The sequence below is a fragment of the Chiloscyllium plagiosum genome, unplaced genomic scaffold (assembly GCF_037043375.1).
Source record: "Chiloscyllium plagiosum isolate Xiang-an unplaced genomic scaffold, Cpla_swu_hap1 HiC_scaffold_40, whole genome shotgun sequence".
Taxonomy (NCBI): Eukaryota; Metazoa; Chordata; class Chondrichthyes; order Orectolobiformes; family Hemiscylliidae; genus Chiloscyllium; species Chiloscyllium plagiosum.
Genome location: NW_028270178.1, coordinates 4,279,512 through 4,301,102, shown reverse-complemented (window position 1 = coordinate 4,301,102; position 21,591 = coordinate 4,279,512). Strand labels below are relative to the sequence as shown.

At 51.3% G+C, this 21,591-nt stretch overlaps 1 protein-coding gene across 1 annotated transcript in view; it reads left to right on the top strand.

The window, feature by feature from the left end:
- The first annotated feature begins 5,683 nt into the window (after positions 1 to 5,683).
- The window catches only part of LOC122546066 (protein turtle homolog A-like), a 216,874-nt gene continuing 200,966 nt past the window's right edge, over positions 5,684 to 21,591 (top strand). Inside the window, 1 exon segment of the mRNA XM_087981612.1 lies at positions 5,684 to 5,990. Coding sequence (XP_087837738.1) covers positions 5,891 to 5,990 — 100 coding nt within the window. The 5' untranslated portion in view covers positions 5,684 to 5,890.

Below are 21,591 nucleotides of genomic sequence, written 5' to 3'. Positions count from 1 at the left end.
CCATCTGCCGCTCCTCAGCCCACTGGCCCCCAGTCGATCAAGATCTTTCTGTGTTCTCACCTTCGCTGTCCACCCCGCCACCAATCTTGGCGTCCTCTACAAACCTCCGAAGTTCTCATCCGTAACCCTGGCCTTCTCCAGACCCACAGCAATGTGGTTAACTCGCGACTGCCCGCTGTCTATGCCCGAGTGGTATTATTATAATCGTAATGGTTATCGGTTGTACCAATTGCTACCAAGTCTGAAAAATAAAGAATTGAAACCAGAAACAGCCCGGCCTACCCTGCAGAGTCCCTCCTCACTACCATCTGGGGAGTTAGTGCCAACGCTGGGAGAGCTCTCTCACAACCTCTCAGAGGCAGACTCACGGAGTCATACCTTACAGACTAACCTGCACATCCCTAAACACTATGGTGTAATTTAGCATGGCCAATCCACCCTAACCTGCACATCCCTGAACACTATGGGTAATTTAGCATGGCCAATCCACCCTAACCTGCACATCCCTGAACACTATGGGGTAATTTAGCATGGCCAATCCACCCTAACCTGCACATCCCTGAACACTATGGGGTAATTTAGCATGGCCAATCCACCCTAACCTACACATCCCTGAACACTATGGGGTAATTTAGCACGGCCAATCCACCCTAACCTGCACATCCCTGAACACTATGGGTAATTTAGCATGGCCAATCCACCCTAACCTGCACATCCCTGAACACTATGGTGTAATTTAGCATGGCCAATCCACCCTAACCTGCACATCCCTGAACATTATGGGTAATTTAGCATGGCCAATCCACCCTAACCTGCACATCCCTGAACATTATGGGTAATTTAGCATAGCCATTCCACCCTAACCTACACATCCCTGAACACTATGGGGTAATTTAGCATGGCCAATCCACCCTAACCTACACATCCCTGAACACTATGGGTAATTTAGCATGGCCAATCCACCCTAACCTGCACATCCCTGAACACTATGGGGTAATTTAGCATGGCCAATCCACCCTAACCTGCACATCCCTGAACATTATGGGTAATTTAGCATGGCCAATCCACCCTAACCTGCACATCCCTGAACACTATGGGGAAATTTAGCATAGCCAATCCACCCTAACCTGCACATCCCTGAACACTATGGGTAATTTAGCATGGCCAATCCACCCTAACCTACACATCCCTGAACACTATGGGTAATTTAGCATGGCCAATCCACCCTAACCTGCACATCCCTGAACACTATGTGGTAATTTAGCATGGCCAATCCACCCTAACCTGTACATCCCTGAACACTATGGGGTAATTTAGCATGGCCAATCCATGTCCCAGACCCCACTATCACCACCCCTGGATATGTCCTGTCACACAGTGGGATATAGAGGGGAGGGGGATGCTCTGGGAGTCTCCATATTGACTCTGGTCCCCATGACTCCTTCAGGTTAAACACGGGCAAGGAACCCTCTCACTGGTCCCCCCGCACCACCCTCCCTCGGCTGATGGATCAATACCACCCCCTCTCCGTGTAGATACACCCTTAGAGGGTGGCAAGGGCACAGAGTGTGCTCTGGGGGTGGCGAGGGGGGGATTTCAGTGCCCACCACCAAGGGGTGGCTCAGGGACAGCAGCATTCCGGATCGAGCTGGTCGGGTCCGAAAGGACATCGCTGCTGGACTGGGGTCTGAGGCAGGTTGGGGTGTGGGGTGAGGGGGGAACCAACAGGAGGGAGAAACGCCCCTACCCTCATCCTCACCAACCAGCCGGCTGCAGATGTATCTGTCCATGACAGTATTGGTAAGAGTGACCACCGCACTGTCCTGATGGAGACAAAGTCCCACCTTCCCATTGAGAATCCCCTCCATTGGGTTGGGAGGCTCTATCCCCAATGGGACAGACTTCAAACAGACCCAGCAGCTCAAGACAGGGACATCCATGAGGTGCTGCGGGCCGTCAACAGCAGCAGAACGGTCCTCCAGCACAATCTGGAACCTCATGGCCCGGTATATCCCCCCCCCACTCACCCATTACCGTCAAGCCAGGGGGTCAACCCTGGTTCAATGGAGAGTGCAGGAGGGCATGCTGGGAGCAGCACCAGGGAGGCCGGAGGATGCGGGCGACAATACACTCTCGGGAACCCCCTCCCTCAGGGCATTGTGGGTCTACCCACAGCACACTGACGTCAGCGGGTCAAGAAGGCAGCTCACCCCCCCCCACCTTCTCAACGGGGTAACAGATGCCAGCACAGCCAGTGATCCCTATGACTGAATGGTTTAAACAAAGGAACTGGTGAAGTCACCAAACAGGACTACTTGCGTATCAAATGGCATAAGCAGCAAGTGTTAGACAGAGCTACGGGATTCCAGAGCCAAACCACCCATGTGTGTGTGAGAGAGAGAGAGAGAGAGACTCCCTCTTTAAACGGGGTCCCTGACAGAGAGTCAGAGAGAGAGAGAGGGAGGGACTCCGTCTTTAAACACGGTCTCTGACTGAGAGAGAGAGAGAGAGAGAGACTCCCTCTTTAAAAGGGGTCCCTGAGAGAGACAGAGACAGACAGAGAGAGAGAGTGTGTGTGTGAGAGAGACTCCCTCTTTAAACAGGGTCCCTGATAGAGAGAGAGAGAGAGAGACTCCCTCTTTAAACAGGGTCCCTGATAGAGAGAGAGAGAGAGAGACTCCCTCTTTAAACAGGGTCCCTGACAGGGAGAGAGAGAGAGACTCCCTCTTTAAACAGGGTCCCTGACAGAGAGAGAGAGAGAGAGACTCCCTCTTTAAAAAGGGTCTCTGACAGAGAGAGAGAGAGAGACTCCCTCTTTAAACAGGGTCCCTGACAGAGAGAGAGAGAGAGACTCCCTCTTTAAACAGGGTCCCTGACAGAGAGAGAGAGAGAGAGACTCCCTCTTTAAACAGGGTCCCTGATAGAGAGAGAGAGAGAGACTCCCTCTTTAAACAGGGTCCCTGACAGAGAGAGAGAGAGAGAGAGACTCTCTCTTTAAACAGGGTCCCTGACAGAGAGAGAGAGAGAGAGACTCCCTCTTTAAACAGGGTCCCTGACAGAGAGAGAGAGAGACTCCCTCTTTAAACAGGGTCCCTGACAGAGAGAGAGAGAGAGAGAGAGACTCCCTCTTTAAACAGGGTCCCTGACAGAGAGAGAGAGAGACTCCCTCTTTAAACAGGGTCCCTGACAGAGAGAGAGAGAGAGAGAGAGACTCCCTCTTTAAACAGGGTCCCTGACAGAGAGAGAGAGAGAGAGAGAGACTCCCTCTTTAAACAGGGTCCCTGACAGAGAGAGAGAGAGAGAGAGAGACTCCCTCTTTAAACAGGGTCCCTGACAGAGAGAGAGAGAGAGACTCCCTCTTTAAACAGGGTCTCTGACAGAGAGAGAGAGAGAGAGAGAGATTCCCTCTTTAAACAGCGTCCCTGAGAGAGAGAGAGAGAGAGATTCCCTCTTTAAACAGGGTCCCTGACAGAGAGAGAGAGAGAGAGACTCCCTCTTTAAACAGGGTCTCTGACAGAGAGAGAGAGAGAGAGAGAGATTCCCTCTTTAAACAGCGTCCCTGAGAGAGAGAGAGAGAGAGACTCCCTCTTTAAACAGGGTCTCTGACAGAGAGAGAGAGAGAGACTCCCTCTTTAAACAGGGTCTCTGACAGGGAGAGAGAGAGAGAGACTCCCTCTTTAAACAGGGTCCCTGATGAACAGAGAGGGAGGCGTCCCTCACGAAAGTGGGGAGGTTGCCGTCAGAACTTAGTTTTCCTTCACAACCGGAGAGTAGGCCTCAGGCTTTGGCCTGGCTTCCCCCGAAACCCCGTACCTCTGCCAGGGTGGGGGAGCCGAGAGGGTTGAGGTGGGGAGTAGTTGTGTGGGGTGGGGTGGGGTGGGGTGCCAATGGCACGGTTTCAGAGCATGGGCCCGGAGGCTGGTCGGGCCTAACGTCTCCCATGGCAACGAGGCCTAGTCAGTATCCTCAGGCCCCTCCCTCCCATTGATGTTGGGTTTGAATTTGTGTGGGGTGGGAGGGACGCGGAGAGAAAGAGTTCTTTGGACTATTGTTCGGGAGACTGGCGATGTGATTCCCTCGTTGAATGGGGAGTGAGTGAGAGCGAAAGGCGGGGATAGATCAGATTTCACTAGCACCTGCATTGGCAGCAGGAATGGAGCTAGTCTCTCGCGCAGAGAGCGGCTAAGTCTCATCCGTTACCCGGTGGACCCCCCCCCATGTAGAGTCGGAGCCAGGGGCTGGGGGAGGCCGATGGCAGAGACCTGAGAGAGAGAGAGAGAGACAGAGTGAGCGAGTGAGGGAGGCAGGAGAGAAAAAGAGTCCAAACCAGGGTCAGAGAGTTGTCGGGAGAGTGAGAGAGGGAGGGTGACGGGGGAGGTCCTGTGTCCTCAAGGTAACTGTGGGGGGGGGGGTTACTAGTTAAACAACAGCAGCAGTTAATTGGTGGTTACAGAGAGAGAGAGAGAGAGAGAGAGAGAGAAAGGTGACAGAGAGATAGAGAGAGGGACTGAGGGGGAGAGAGAGAGAAAGGTGACAGAGAGATAGAGAAAGGGACTGAGGGGGAGAGAGAGAGAGAGAGAGAAAGGTTACGGAGAGATAGAGAGAGGGACTGAGGGGGAGAGAGAGAGAGAAAGGTGACGGAGAGATAGAGAGAGGGACTGAGGGGGAGAGAGAGAGAGAGAAAGGTGACGGAGAGATAGAGAGAGGGACTGAGGGGGAGAGAGAGAGAGAGAGAGAAAGGTGACGGAGAGATAGAGAGAGGGACTGAGGCGGGGAGAGAGAGAGAAAGGTGACGGAGAGATAGAGAGAGGGACTGAGGGGGGGAGAGAGAGAGAGAGAGAGAGAGAAAGGTTACGGAGAGATAGAGAGAGGGACTGAGGGGGGGAGAGAGAGAGAGAGAGAAAGGTGACAGAGAGATAGAGAGAGGGACTGGGGGGGAGAGAGAGAGGGAGTGAAAGGAGATGGAGAGATAGAGAGAGGGACTGAGGGGGAGAGAGAGAGAGAAAGGAGACGGAGAGATAGAGAGAGGGACTGAGGGGGAGAGAGAGAGAGAAAGGAGACGGAGAGATAGAGAGAGGGACTGAGGGGGAGAGAGAGAAAGGAGACGGAGAGATAGAGAGAGGGACTGAGGGGGAGAGAGAGAAAGGAGACGGAGAGATAGAGAGAGGGACTGAGGGGGAGAGAGAGAGAGAGAAAGGAGACGGAGAGATAGAGAGAGGGTCTGAGGGAGACAGAGAGAGAGAGAGAGAGAAAGGTGACGGTGAGATAGAGAGAGGTCTGAGGGAAACAGAGAGAGAGAGAGAGAGAGAGACAGACTGACAGACAAGAGAGAGAAAAAGAGACGCGTGAGAGAGAGAGAGTGAGACAGATTTATGAAGCAAGTTTGAGAGCAAGTACAGAGAGAGAAACTTAGAGAGAAAGAGTGTGTGTGTGTGTGAGAGAGAGAGACACACACACACACACACGCGGTGAAAGTTGAACAGAAACCGTGTGTGAGAGATAGAGAGAGTGAGGAAAAACAGAGGGTTTTATTCTGAACCGGTTCAGGTGCATCAGACTGGTCAGGGGTCTGAGGGCACAGGAGTGTCAGGGATCAGTGGGGTCAGGGGTCAGAAATCCAAAGGGTCAGGGGTCAGAGGGGTCAGGGGTCGGAGGGATCAAGTGACCATTGGAGAGATCAAGTAAATCAAGAGAGGTCCAGGTTAGAAGGGTCAGGGGTCAGAGAATTTGGGTTTATCCTGGGTCAGAAGTCAGGAGAGTGTGGGACAGTGCCACTCTGAGACAGGGAGACCCAGTCAAGTTTGTCTGTCCCTGGGCCAGTGCGAGATGGAGGCTCTGAAATGGCAGCAGATATGGGATCCTGCTGTGCTGCTCCCCCGCTGATTCTGCCATGCCTTTACCCCCACCCTCCGTGCTCCAGGCTATGTGGTTCAGCCGTCTCCCTAACATCCTGCTGGTAGTGGTGTGGACCCTCACCGTCTACCCCCCAGGTAAGAGGCAACGAGTCACCAGGAACCAAGGACCCTCTGGAAACCCCGTCTCTCTCTTCCTCCCTCTCTCTCGCTGTCTGTGTGTCTCTCTCTGTCTGTCGCTATCTATCTCTGTCTCTGTGTCTCTTCCATCTCTCTCTCTCTATGTCTGTCTCTTCCTGTCGCTGTCCATCTCTCTCTGCCTGTCCCTCTTTCTCTGCCTCTGTCTGTGTCTTTGTCCCTCTATCCTTCTCTTTCTCTCTCTCTCTCGGTCTTTCTCTATCTCTGTCTGTCCCTCTCTCTCTCTTTCTCTCTCTCTTTCTCTATCTCTGTCTGTCCCTCTCTCTGTTTTTCTCGATCTCTGTCTGTCCCTCTCTCTCTCTCTCTTTCTCTATCTCTGTCGTCCCTCTCTCTCCCTCTGTCTTTCTCTATCTCTGTCTGTCCTTCTCTCTGTTTTTTTCTATCTCTGTCGTCCCTCTCTCTCCCTCTGTCTTTCTCGGTTTCTGTCTGTCCCTCTCTCTCACTCTCTCCCTCTGTCCCTCTCTCACTCTGTCTCACCCTGTCCTCCCTCTCTCTGTCCTCCCTCTCTCTGTCCTCACTCTCTTTTCCACACTGTCCCCATCCCTCTCTCTCACACACGCTCTATCTATTGCTATTTCTCTTTGTCCTTCTGTCTGTCTGTCTCTCTCTCTATCTTTGTTTCCTGCTGACCCTCCCTCCCTCTGTCATGCTCTCTGTCTTTCACTCCCTTTCTGACTGACTTTCTTTTTGTCTCTGTCCTCTCTCTCGCTCTCTCTCTCACACACACACTATTTCTCTTTCTCTATATCCTTCTGTCCCTCTCTGTCTATGTTCCTCTCTCCCTGTGTTCCTCTCTCTCCCACTCTATCTTTATTTCCCACTGACTCTCTCCGTTTCCCCCTCTGTCTGTCTGTCACTCTCTCGCTTTCTTTGCATGACCCTCTCCCTTACCGTCTCTCTTTTTCTCTCTGCTATCTCTCACACCATCACTCTCTCTCTCTCCATCTCTATCTATCCTTATTTAATTATTTCTCTCCATCCCGCGTGGTTCTCTGTCTCTTTACCTCTCTCTGTAAATCTGTCTCAGTCTCTCTCTCTCTCCCCTTCTCTATATCCCACTGACTCTCATGATCGCTCCCTGCCTCTCCAACAGATGGTTTCCTCTGATCCAGCATCTGCCTTTTATTGAGATGTTCTGTTGCCAAGTGTCCCCAGTTCTATCGACAGCGACAGTGCGTGAGAGAGAGAGAGGAATAGAGAGAGAGAGCGAAAGAGAGGGGCATTTTAACACATTGTAAAAAGCTGGATGAAGTGAGGGTGGGGAACACAGAGAGAGAGAGAGATGGAGAGTGACAGAGGGAGAAGGATACGGTGAGGCAGAGAGATAGAGCGAAAAAGAGACAAAGAAAAACAGAGACAGAGAAAACGCACATTCAGCCTATGCCAGCTCTGACAGAGGGATCCACTCGATCCCACTCCTGTCCCATAATCCTGTAGACTTTTGCCCTGCAATCATTCTGTTATGTCCCTGTTAATTCATAACGTTCAGGGGTGTGCAGGTTAGGGTGGATTGGCCGTGCTAAATTACCCATAGTGCTCAGGGATGTGTAGTTTAGGGTGGATTGGCCATTCTAAATTACCCATAGTGCTCAGGGATGTGAAGGTTAGGGTGGATTGGCCATGCTAAATTACCCATAGTGCTCAGGGATGTGCAAGATAGGGTGGAATGGCCATGCTAAATTACCCCATAGTGTTCAGGGATGTGTAGGTTAGGGTGGATTGGCCATGCTAAATTACCCATAGTGCTCAGGGATGTGAAGGTTAGGGTGGATTGGCCATTCTAAATTACCCATAGTGCTCAGGGATATGTAGGTTAGGGTGGATTGACCATGCTAAATTACCCATAGTGCTCAGGGATGTGTAGGTTAGGGTGGATTGACCATGCTAAATTACCCCATAGTGCTCAGGGATGTGTAGGTTCGGGTGGATTGGCCATGCTAAATTACCCATAGTGCTCAGGGATGTGAAGGTTAGGGTGGATTGGCCATTCTAAATTACCCATAGTGCTCAGGGATATGTAGGTTAGGGTGGATTGACCATGCTAAATTACCCCATAGTGCTCAGGGATGTGCAGGTTAGGGTGGATTGGCCATGCTAAATTACCCCATAGTGTTCAGGGATGTGCAGGTTAGGGTGGATTGGCCATGCTAAATTACCCATAGTGTTCAGGGATGTGTAGGTTAGGGTGGATTGACCATGCTAAATTACCCCATAGTGCTCAGGGATGTGTAGGTTAGGGTGGATTGACCATGCTAAATTACCCCATAGTGTTCAGGGATGTGTAGGTTAGGGTGGATTGACCATGCTAAATTACCCCATAGTGCTCAGGGATGTGTAGGTTAGGGTGGATTAGCCATGCTAAATTACCCCATAGTGCTCAGGGATGTGTAGGTTCGGGTGGATTGGCCATGCTAAATTACCCATAGTGCTCAGGGATATGTAGGTTAGGGTGGATTGACCATGCTAAATTACCCATAGTGTTCAGGGATGTGCAGGTTAGGGTGGATTGACCATGCTAAATTACCCATAGTGTTCAGGGATGTGTAGGTTAGTGTGGATTGGCCATGCTAAATTACCCATAGTGTTCAGGGATGTGTAGGTTAGGGTGGATTGGTCAAGGGTAAATGTCGGGGAATGGGTCTGTGTGGGTGACCATCTGTGGAGTCGGTGTGGACCTGTCGGGCTGATGGGCCTGTTTGTCGTCTGTGGGGATTCTGTGGTTTCTGTTCTCCTGAAGCCCCAGTTGCGTGTTTGCTGTCTGTTACCGCTCTGCTGAGTGTTATCTCTTAGCCTGGCGGTGGAAGTGTTTCGCTCCCCCCCCCCCCCTGACCATGTTCACCCTCCTTTGGTGTCTGCCTGCCCATTCCACCGGTCTCCTCATGTAGTCTGTCACTCCACCTCCTCCGCCCCTGAGTCACTGCGGACCTGCCAGTTTCGGAACGGCCGCTGCGGGAGTCCAGATCAAGGCAGAACGCGTTGGAGACACCAGACTGCTCTGTGGAGACCATCAGATCCCGGAGCAGAATTCGACCATTCGGCCCATCGAGTCCGCTGCACCATTCGAACATGGCTGATGGCTTTCCCTCTCTCTCTAACTCTTCATCCCGCCGACTAGTCAAGAACCTGTCTGTCTCTGTCTTAAACCCACCCAGTGCCTTGCCCTCCCCAGCCCTCTGGGTCCCACACATTCCCCCACACCCTCCACCTGAAGAAATTCCTCCCCATCTCAGTCCTATAGGGTGGCCCCTTTGCTCTGAGGATGTGCCCTCATCCCAGTCGCTCCGACTCTTTTCCACCTTCACTCTCTCCAGGCCCTCTCAGTATTCTGAGTTTGAAATCAGATTCCCACTCCCCCCCCCACCCATCCTCCCAAACCCCACCGAGTACAGACCCAGAGCCCGCAACCCCTTCTCAAATGACGCACACTTCACTCCCAGGATCGTTCTTGTAAATCTCCCCCACACATACACACACCCAGACACACACACACCCAGACACACACACCCAGACACTCACACACACAGACACACACACCCAGACACACACACACAGACACTCACACCCAGACACACACCCAGACACTCACACACACAGACACACACACCCAGACACTCACACCCAGACACACACACACACAGACACACTCACCCAGACACTCACACCCAGACACACGCACCCAGACACACGCACCCAGACACACGCACCCAGACACTCACACCCAGACACACGCACCCAGACACACGCACCCAGACACACGCACCCAGACACACGCACCCAGACACTCACACCCAGACACACGCACCCAGACACACACACCCAGACACACGCACCCAGACACACGCACCCAGACACACACACACCCAGACACACACACCCAGACACACACACACCCAGACACACACACACCCAGACACACGCACCCAGACACACGCACCCAGACACACACACACCCAGACACACGCACCCAGACACACACACACCCAGACACACACACCCAGACACACACACACACAGACACACACACACAGACACACGCACCCAGACACTCACACCCAGACACACGCACCCAGACACACGCACCCAGACACACGCACCCAGACACACACACACCCAGACACACACACCCAGACACACACACACAGACACTCACACCCAGACACTCACACCCAGACACACACACCCAGACACTCACACCCAGACACACACACCCAGACACACGCACCCAGACACACGCACCCAGACACACACACACCCAGACACACACACCCAGACACACACACACCCAGACACACGCACCCAGACACACGCACCCAGACACACGCACCCAGACACACACACACCCAGACACACACACACCCAGACACACATACCCAGACACACACACACACAGACACACACACACAGACACTCACACCCAGACACACACACCCAGACACACGCACCCAGACACACGCACCCAGACACACACACACCCAGACACACACACCCAGACACTCACACCCAGACACACACACACAGACACTCACACACAGACACTCACACCCAGACACACACACCCAGACACTCACACCCAGACACACACACACCCAGACACACACACCCAGACACTCACACCCAGACACACACACACCCAGACACACGCACCCAGACACACGCACCCAGACACACACACCCAGACACTCACACCCAGACACACACACACAGACACACACACCCAGACACACACACACAGACACACACACCCAGACACACGCACCCAGACACACGCACCCAGACACACGCACCCAGACACACACACACAGACACACACACCCAGACACACGCACCCAGACACACGCACCCAGACACACACACCCAGACACTCACACCCAGACACACACACACCCAGACACACACACCCAGACACTCACACCCAGACACACACACCCAGACACACGCACCTAGACACTCACACACAGACACTCACACCCAGACACTCACACTCAGACACACACACACAGACACACACACACAGACACACACACACACAGACACACACACACAGACACTCACACACAGACACACACACCCAGACACGCACACCCAGACACACACACCCAGACACACACACCCAGACACACTCACACACAGACACACACACCCAGACACACACACCCAGACACACACACACACAGACACACACACACAGACACTCACACACAGACACACACACCCAGACACGCACACCCAGACACACACACACAGACACACACACCCAGACACGCACACCCAGACACACACACCCAGACACGCACACCCAGACACACACACCCAGACACACACACACACAGACACACACACCCAGACACGCACACCCAGACACACACACCCAGACACACGCACCCAGACACACACACCCAGACACACACACACACAGACACACACACCCAGACACACACACCCAGACACACACACCCAGACACACACACCCAGACACACGCACCCAGACACACACACCCAGACACACACACCCAGACACACACACACACAGACACACACACCCAGACACACACACCCAGACACACACACCCAGACACACACACCCAGACACTCACACCCAGACACACACACCCAGACACACACACCCAGACACACGCACCCAGACACACACACCCAGACACACACACCCAGACACACACACACACAGACACACACACACAGACACTCACACACAGACACACACACCCAGACACGCACACCCAGACACACACACCCAGACACACACACCCAGACACAAGCACCCAGACACACACACACCCAGACACACACACACAGACACACACACCCAGACACGCACACCCAGACACACACACCCAGACACACACACCCAGACACACACACACAGACACTCACACCCAGACACACACACAGACACTCACACACAGACACACACACCCAGACACACACACCCAGACACACGCACCCAGACACACGCACCCAGACACACGCACCCAGACACACACACCCAGACACTCACACCCAGACACTCACACCCAGACACTCACACACAGACACTCACACCCAGACACACACACCCAGACACACACACCCAGACACTCACACCCAGACACTCACACACAGACACTCACACCCAGACACACACACCCAGACACACACACACAGACACACACACCCAGACACACACACACACAGACACACACACACAGACACTCACACACAGACACACACACCCAGACACTCACACCCAGACACACACACACAGACACACACACCCAGACACACACACACACAGACACACACACCCAGACACACACACCCAGACACTCACACCCAGACACACACACCCAGACACACACACCCAGACACACACACACAGACACACACACCCAGACACTCACACCCAGACACACACACACAGACACACACACCCAGACACACACACACACAGACACTCACACACAGACACACACACACAGACACACACACCCAGACACACACACCCAGACACACACACCCAGACACACACACCCAGACACACACACCCAGACACACACACCCAGACACACGCACCCAGACACACACACACAGACACACACACCCAGACACTCACACCCAGACACACACACACAGACACACACACCCAGACACACACACACACAGACACTCACACACAGACACACACACACAGACACACACACCCAGACACACACACCCAGACACACACACCCAGACACACACACCCAGACACACACACCCAGACACACGCACCCAGACACACGCACCCAGACACACACACCCAGACACTCACACCCAGACACACACACACAGACACACACACCCAGACACACACACCCAGACACACACACCCAGACACACGCACCCAGACACTCACACCCAGACACTCACACCTAGACACTCACACCCAGACACACACACCCAGACACTCACACCCAGACACTCACACCCAGACACTCACACCCAGACACACACACCCAGACACACACACCCAGACACACACACACACACAGACACACACACACAGACACTCACACCCAGACACTCACACCCAGACACTCACACACAGACACTCACACACAGACACTCACACCCAGACACACACACCCAGACACACACACACAGACACTCACACACAGACACTCACACACAGACACACACACACAGACACACACACCCAGACACACACACACCCAGACACACACACACCCAGACACACACACACAGACACTCACACACCCAGACACACACACACCCAGACACTCACACACAGACACACACACCCAGACACACAAACCCAGACACACACACACAGACACTCACACCCAGACACTCACACCCAGACACTCACACCCAGACACACACACCCAGACACACACACCCAGACACACACACACACACAGACACACACACACAGACACTCACACACAGACACACACACCCAGACACACACACCCAGACACTCACACCCAGACACTCACACCCAGACACACACACACAGACACACACACCCAGACACACACACACACAGACACACACACCCAGACACTCACACCCAGACACTCACACCCAGACACACACACCCAGACACACGCACCCAGACACACGCACCCAGACACACACACCCAGACACTCACACCCAGACACACACACCCAGACACTCACACCCAGACACTCACACCCAGACACACGCACCCAGACACACGCACCCAGACACATGCACACATACTCACATTCACACAGACACACACACACACACCCAGACACATGCACACGTACTCACATTCACACAGACACACACACAGACACACACACACACACCCGGACACATGCACACGTACTCACATTCACACAGACACTCACACACAGACACTCACACACACCCAGACACATGCACACATACTCACATTCACACAGACACACACACACACACACCCAGACACATGCACACATACTCACATTCACACAGACACACACACAGACACACACACACACACCCGGACACATGCACACATACTCACATTCACACAGACACACACACACACACCCAGACACATTCACACGTACTCACATTCACACAGACACACACACACACACCCAGACACATTCACACGTACTCACATTCACACAGACACACACACACACACCCAGACACATGCACACATACTCACATTCACACAGACACACACACACACACCCGGACACATGCACACGTACTCACATTCACACAGACACTCACACACAGACACTCACACACACCCAGACACATGCACACATACTCACATTCACACAGACACACACACACACACACCCAGACACATGCACACATACTCACATTCACACAGACACTCACACACAGACACTCACACACACCCAGACACATGCACACATACTCACATTCACACACACACACACACACCCAGACACATGCACACATACTCACACTCACACAGACACTCACACACACCCAGACACATGCACACATATTCACATTCATACAGACACATGCACACACACACACACCCAGACACATGCGCACATACTTACACAGATAGACACACACAGAGACACTCTCACACACACACTCACACATGCTCACACACACATAGATACACACAGACACACTCACACAGACACATGAACTCATACTCACATTCACACAGACACACATACAGACACACACACACGCAGACACACACACACAGACACAGGGACACAGTCTCACACACACACAGACATACACACCCAGACACAGGCACATATACTCACTCACACAGACACACACACAGACACACATTGACACAGAGACACACACAGCCACTCAGACACACACACGCAGACACGCTCACACACACACAAACACACACAGACATACTCACGTTCACACAGATATACATACACACATACGGACACACAGACAGACATACACACACGCATACATACAGATACACACAGACATAAGCACACACACACATGCACACAAACACATGCACACACAGACACAAGGACACAGTCATACACACACTCTAACACACCCACACACTCTCACTCACACACAGACTCACACACAGACACTCTCTCACACACACACTCTCACACACACACTCTCACTCACACACACACACAGACACACACAGACACTCTCTCTCACACACACACACACACTCACACACGCACAGACTCACACACAGACTCTCACACACACACACACTCTCACACACACACTTTCACTCACACACAGACTCACACACACACACTCTCACTCACACACAGACTCTCTCACACACACACACACACAGACTCACACGCAGACTCACACACACACACTCTCTCACACACACACTCTCACTCACACACACAGATTCACACACACACTCTCACTCACATACACACACAGACTCACACACACACACTCTCACTCACACACACACAGACACTCTCTCTCACACACTCACACACTCTCACACACACACAGACTCACACACAGACTCTCTCACTCACACACACACAGACTCACACACAGACTCTCACACACACACTCTCTCACACACACACTCTCACTCACACACACACTCTCATTCACACACACACACAGACTCACACACACACACTCTCACACACACACACAGACTCACACGCAGACTCTCTCACACACACGCACACTCTCACACACACACTCTCACTCACACACACACAGACTCACACGCAGACTCTCTCACACACACACACACTCTCACACACACACTCTCACTCACACACACACACAGACTCACACACACACTCTCACTCACACACACACAGACTCACACACACACACTCTCACTCACACACACAGACACTCTCTCTCTCACACACACACACTCTCACACACAGACACTCTCTCTCTCACACACTCACACACTCTCACACACACACTCACACACAGACTCACACACACACTCTCACTCACACACACACAGACTCACACACACACACTCTCACTCACACACACACACAGACACTCTCTCACACACTCACACACTCTCACACACACACACAGACTCACACACACACACAGACACTCTCTCTCTCACACACTCACACACTCTCACACACACACACAGACTCACACACAGACTCTCTCACTCACACACACACAGACTCACACGCAGACTCTCACACACACACACACTCTCTCACACACACACTCTCACTCACACACACACTCTCACACACACACTCTCACTCACACACACACAGACTCACACGCAGACTCTCTCTCACACACACACACTCTCTCACACACACACTCGCACTCACACACACACACAGACTCACACACACACTCTCACTCACACACACACAGACTCACACACACACACTCTCACTCACACACACACAGACACTCTCTCTCTCTCACACTCACACACACACACACTCACACACAGACACTCTCTCTCACACACGTACTGACGCATACAGACACTGTCACTCACACACCCCAGCCTTGGCTGGACTCTCTGTTTGCTGAGCTTCAGCCTGAATAAACAGATGCTTCACTGCCAAATCTCCACCCTATCGCTCAGGCACTGTTAGATCCAGGCTAACCCCTCAGCCATTCACCAACCTCAACTAAATTCTTCTGACAGGCTGTAAACCCCTTCAGAGAACTAGACCATAAAGATATCATCAGGGTTGACAAGGAGAGGGAATGGGGGCGGGGAGGGAGAGAGAGAGAAATGGAGACGCAGAGAGAGAGAGACAGATTACAGACAGAATGAGGGAGATGGAGATTCAGAAAAAGAGAGTGAGAAAGCTGCACTGCAGAGAGAGACAGTGAGAATGAGAGAGATGGAGATGCAGAGAGAGAGAGGTGCAGAGAGAGAGAGAGAGAGAGAGATTAGACAGACAGAGAAAATGAGAGATGGTAATGCAGAATGTGAGAGAGAGATTAGCGAGACAAAGAGAGAATAAGCAATGGAGGCTCAGAGAGACAGAGAGACAAAGAGAGAATGAGCAAGATGGAGGTGAAGAGAGAGAGAGAGAAAAGGAGATGCAGAAAGAGAGAGTGTGTGTGTCTGAGACAAATAAAGATGCAGAGAGAGAGAGAGTGTGAGAGACAGAGAAATGAAGATGCAGAGAGAGAGTGTGAGAGACAGAGAAATGAAGATGCAGAGAGAGAGTGAGAGAGAGAGAGAAATGAAGATTGAGAGAGAGAGAGTGAGTGTGTGAGAGAGAGAAATGAAGATGCAGAGAGTGAGAGAGAGATAGACAGAGAGTGTGTGAGATAGAAAAATGGAGATGCAGAGAGAGAGAGAGTATGAGAGAGAGAGAGAAATGGAGATGCAGAGAGAGAGTGTGAGAGAGAGAGAGTGTGAGAGAGAGAAAAGGAGATGCAGAAAGAGAGAGTGTGAGAGAGAGAAATGGAGATGCAGAAAGTGAGTGTGAGAGAGAGAGAAATGGAGATGCAGAGAGAGAGAGAGTGTGTGAGAGAGAGAGAAATGGAGATGCAGAGAGAGAGTGTGTGTGTGAGAGAGAGAAATGCAGATGCAGAGAGAGAGACTGTAAGAGAGAGAGAGAAATGGAGATGCAGAGAGAGAGAGTGTGTGATAGAGAGAAATGGAGATGCAGAGAGAGAGTGTGTGTGATAGAGAGAGAGAAATGGAGATGCAGAGAGAGAGTGTGTGAGGGAGGGAGAAATGGAGATGCAGAGAGAGAGAGTGAGAGAGAGAGAGAGAAATGGAGATGCAGAGAGAGAGAGAGTGTGTGTGTGAGAGAGAAATGGAGATGCAGAGAGAGAGAGTGTGTGTGTGAGAGAAATGGAGATGCAGAGAGAGAGAGTATGTGTGAGAGAGAGAGAAATAGAGATGCAGAGAGAGAGTGTGAGGGAGAGAGAGAAATGGAGATGCAGAGAGAGAGAGTGTGTGTGAGAGAGAGAGAAATAGAGATGCAGAGAGAGTGTGAGAGACAGAGAGAAATGGAGATGCAGAGAGAGAGAGAGTGTGTGAGAGAGAGAAATGGAGATGCAGAGAGAGAGAGTGTGTGAGAGAGAGAAATGGAGATGCAGAGAGAGAGAGTGTGTGAGAGAGAGAGAAATGGAGATGCAGAGAGAGAGAGTGTGTGTGTGAGAGAAATGGAGATGCAGTGAGAGAGTGTGTGAGAGAGAGAGAAATGGAGATGCAGAGAGAGTGTGAGAGAGAGAAATGGAGATGCAGAGAGAGAAAGAGAAATGGAGATGCAGAGAGAGAGAGTGTGAGAGCGAGAGAAATGGAGATGCAGAGAGCAAGAGAGAGTGTGAGAGAGGGAGAAATGGAGATGCAGAGAGAGAGAGTGTGAGAGAGAGAAATGGGGATGCAGAGAGAGAGAGAAATGGAGATGCAGAGAGAGAGAGTGTGTGTGAGAGAGAAATTGAGATGCAGAGAGAGAGAGTGTGAGAGAGAGAAATGGGGATGCAGAGAGAGAGAGAGTGTGAGAGAGAAATGGAGATGCAGAGAGAGAGAAATGGAGATGCAGAGAGAGAGAGAGAGTGTGTGTGAGAGAGAAATGGAGATGCAGAGAGAGAGAGTGTGTGAGAGAGAAATGGAGATGCAGAGAGAGAGATAGAAATGAAGATGCAGAGAGAGAGAATGTGTATGAGAGAGAGAAATGGAGATGCAGAGAGAGAGTGTGTGTGTGAGAGAGAGAAATGGAGATGCAGAGAGAGTGTGTGTGAGAGAGAGAAATGGAGATGCAGAGAGAGAGAGTGTGAGAGAGAGAGAAATGGAGATGCAGAGAGAGAGTGTGAGAGAGAGAGAGAAATGGAGATGCAGAGAGAGAGAGTGTGTGAGAGAGAGAGAGAAATGGAGATGCAGAGAGAGAGTGTGAGAGAGAGAGAGAAATGGAGATGTAGAGAGAGAGAGAGAAATTGAGATGCAGAGAGAGAGAGTGTGTGAGAGAGAAATGGAGATGCAGAGAGAGAGAGTGTGTGAGAGAGAAATGGAGATGCAGAGAGAGAGAGAGTGTGAGAGTGAGAGAGAAATGGAGATGCAGAGAGAGAGAGTGTGTGTGAGAGAGAGAAATGGAGATGCAGAGAGAGAGAGTGTGTGAGAGAAATGGAGATGTAGAGAGAGAGAGAGAAATTGAGATGCAGAGAGAGAGAGTGTGTGAGAGAGAAATGGAGATGCAGAGAGAGAGAGTGTGTGAGAGAGAAATGGAGATGCAGAGAGAGAGAGAGAAATGAAGATGCAGAGAGAGAGAATGTGTATGAGAGAGAGAGAAATGGAGATGCAGAGAGAGAGAGTGTGAGGGAGGGAGAAATGGAGATGCAGAGAGAGAGAGTGAGAGAGAGAGAGAGAAATGGAGATGCAGAGAGAGAGAGTGTGTGTGAGAGAGAGAAATGGAGATGCAGAGAGAGAGAGTGTGTGAGAGAAATGGAGATGTAGAGAGAGAGAGAAATAGAGATGCAGAGAGAGAGAGTGTGTGAGAGAGAAATGGAGATGCAGAGAGAGAGAGTGTGTGTGAGAGAAATGGAGATGCAGAGAGAGAGAGTGTGTGAGAGAGAGAGAGAAATGGAGATGCAGAGAGAGAGAGTGTGTGTGTGAGAGAGAAATGGAGATGCAGAGAGAGAGAGTGTGTGAGAGAAATGGAGATGTAGAGAGAGAGAGAGAAATTGAGATGCAGAGAGAGAGTGTGTGAGAGAGAAATGGAGATGCAGAGAGAGAGAGTGTGTGTGAGAGAAATGGAGATGCAGAGAGAGAGAGAGTGTGTGTGTGAGAGAAATGGAGATGCAGAGAGAGAGAGTGTGTGAGAGAGAAATGGAGATGCAGAGAGAGAGAGAGAAATGAAGATGCAGAGAGAGAGAATGTGTATGAGAGAGAGAGAAATGGAGATGCAGAGAGAGAGAGAGTGTGAGGGAGGGAGAAATGGAGATGCAGAGAGAGAGAGTGAGAGAGAGAGAGAGAAATGGAGATGCAGAGAGAGAGAGTGTGTGTGTGAGAGAAATGGAGGTGCAGAGAGAGAGAGTGTGTGTGTGAGAGAAATGGAGATGCAGAGAGAGAGAGTATGTGTGAGAGAGAGAGAAATAGAGATGCAGAGAGAGAGTGTGAGGGAGAGAGAGAAATGGAGATGCAGAGAGAGAGAGTGTGTGTGAGAGAGAGAGAAATAGAGATGCAGAGAGAGTGTGAGAGAGAGAGAGAAATGGAGATGCAGAGAGAAAGAGAGAGTGTGAGGGAGAGAGAGAGAAATGGAGATGCAGAGAGAGAGTGAGAGAGAGAGAGAAATGGAGATGCAGAGAGAGAGAGTGTGTGTGAGAGAAATGGAGATGCAGAGAGAAAGAGAGAGTGTGTGTGAGAGAGAGAGAAATAGAGATGCAGAGAGAGAGTGTGTGAGAGAGAGAGAAAATGGAGATGCAGAGAGAGAGAGTGTGTGTAGAGAGAGAAATGGAGATGCAGAGAGAGAGTGTGAGAGAGAGAGAAATGGAGATGCAGAGAGAGAGAGTGTGTGTGTGAGAGAGAAATGGAGATGCAGATTGAAAGAGAGAGTGTGAGGGAGAGAGAGAAATGGAGATGCAGAGAGAGAGTGTGAGAGAGAGAAAGAAATGGAGATGCAGAGAGAGAGTGTGAGAGAGAGAGAGAGAAATGGAGATGCAGAGAGAGAGAGTGTGTGTGAGAGAAATGGAGATGCAGAGAGAAAGAGAGAGTGTGAGGGAGAGAGAGAGAAATGGAGATGCAGAGAGAGAGAGTGTGTGAGAGAGAAATGGAGATGCAGAGAGAGAGAGTGTGTGTGAGAGAAATAGAGATGCAGAGAGAGAGTGTGTGTGAGAGAAATGGAGATGCAGAGAGAAAGAGAGAGTGTGTGTGAGAGAGAAATGGAGATGCAGAGAGAGAGTGTGTGAGAGAGAGAGAGAAATGGAGATGCAGAGAGAGAGAATGTGTGTGTGAGAGAAATGGAGATGCAGAGAGAAAGAGAGAGTGTGAGGGAGAGAGAGAAATGGAGATGCAGAGAGAGAGTGTGAGAGAGAGAGAGAGAAATGGAGATGCAGAGAGAGAGAGAGTGTGAGAGAGAAATGGAGATGCAGAGAGAGAGAGTGTGAGAGAGAGAGAAATGGAGATGCAGAGAGAGAGAGTGTGTGAGAGAGAGAGAAATGGAGATGCAGAGAGAGAGTGTGTGTGTGAGAGAAATGGAGATGCAGAGAGAGAGAGTGTGAGAGAGAGAAATGGAGATGCAGAGAGAGAGAGTGTGTGAGAGAAATGGAGATGCAGAGAGAGAGAAATGGAGATGCAGAGAGAGAGAGAGTGTGAGAGCGAGAGAAATGGAGATGCAGAGAGCAAGAGAGAGTGTGAGAGAGGGAGAAATGGAGATGCAGAGAGAGAGAGTGTGTGTTAGAGAAATGGAGATGCAGAGAGAAAGAGAGAGTGTGTGTGAGAGAGAAATGGAGATGCAGAGAGAGAGTGTGAGAGAGAGAGAGAGAAATTGAGATGCAGAGAGAGAGAGTGTGTGTGAGAGAAATGGAGATGCAGAGAGAAAGAGAGAGTGTGTGAGAGAGAAATGGAGATGCAGAGAGAAAGAG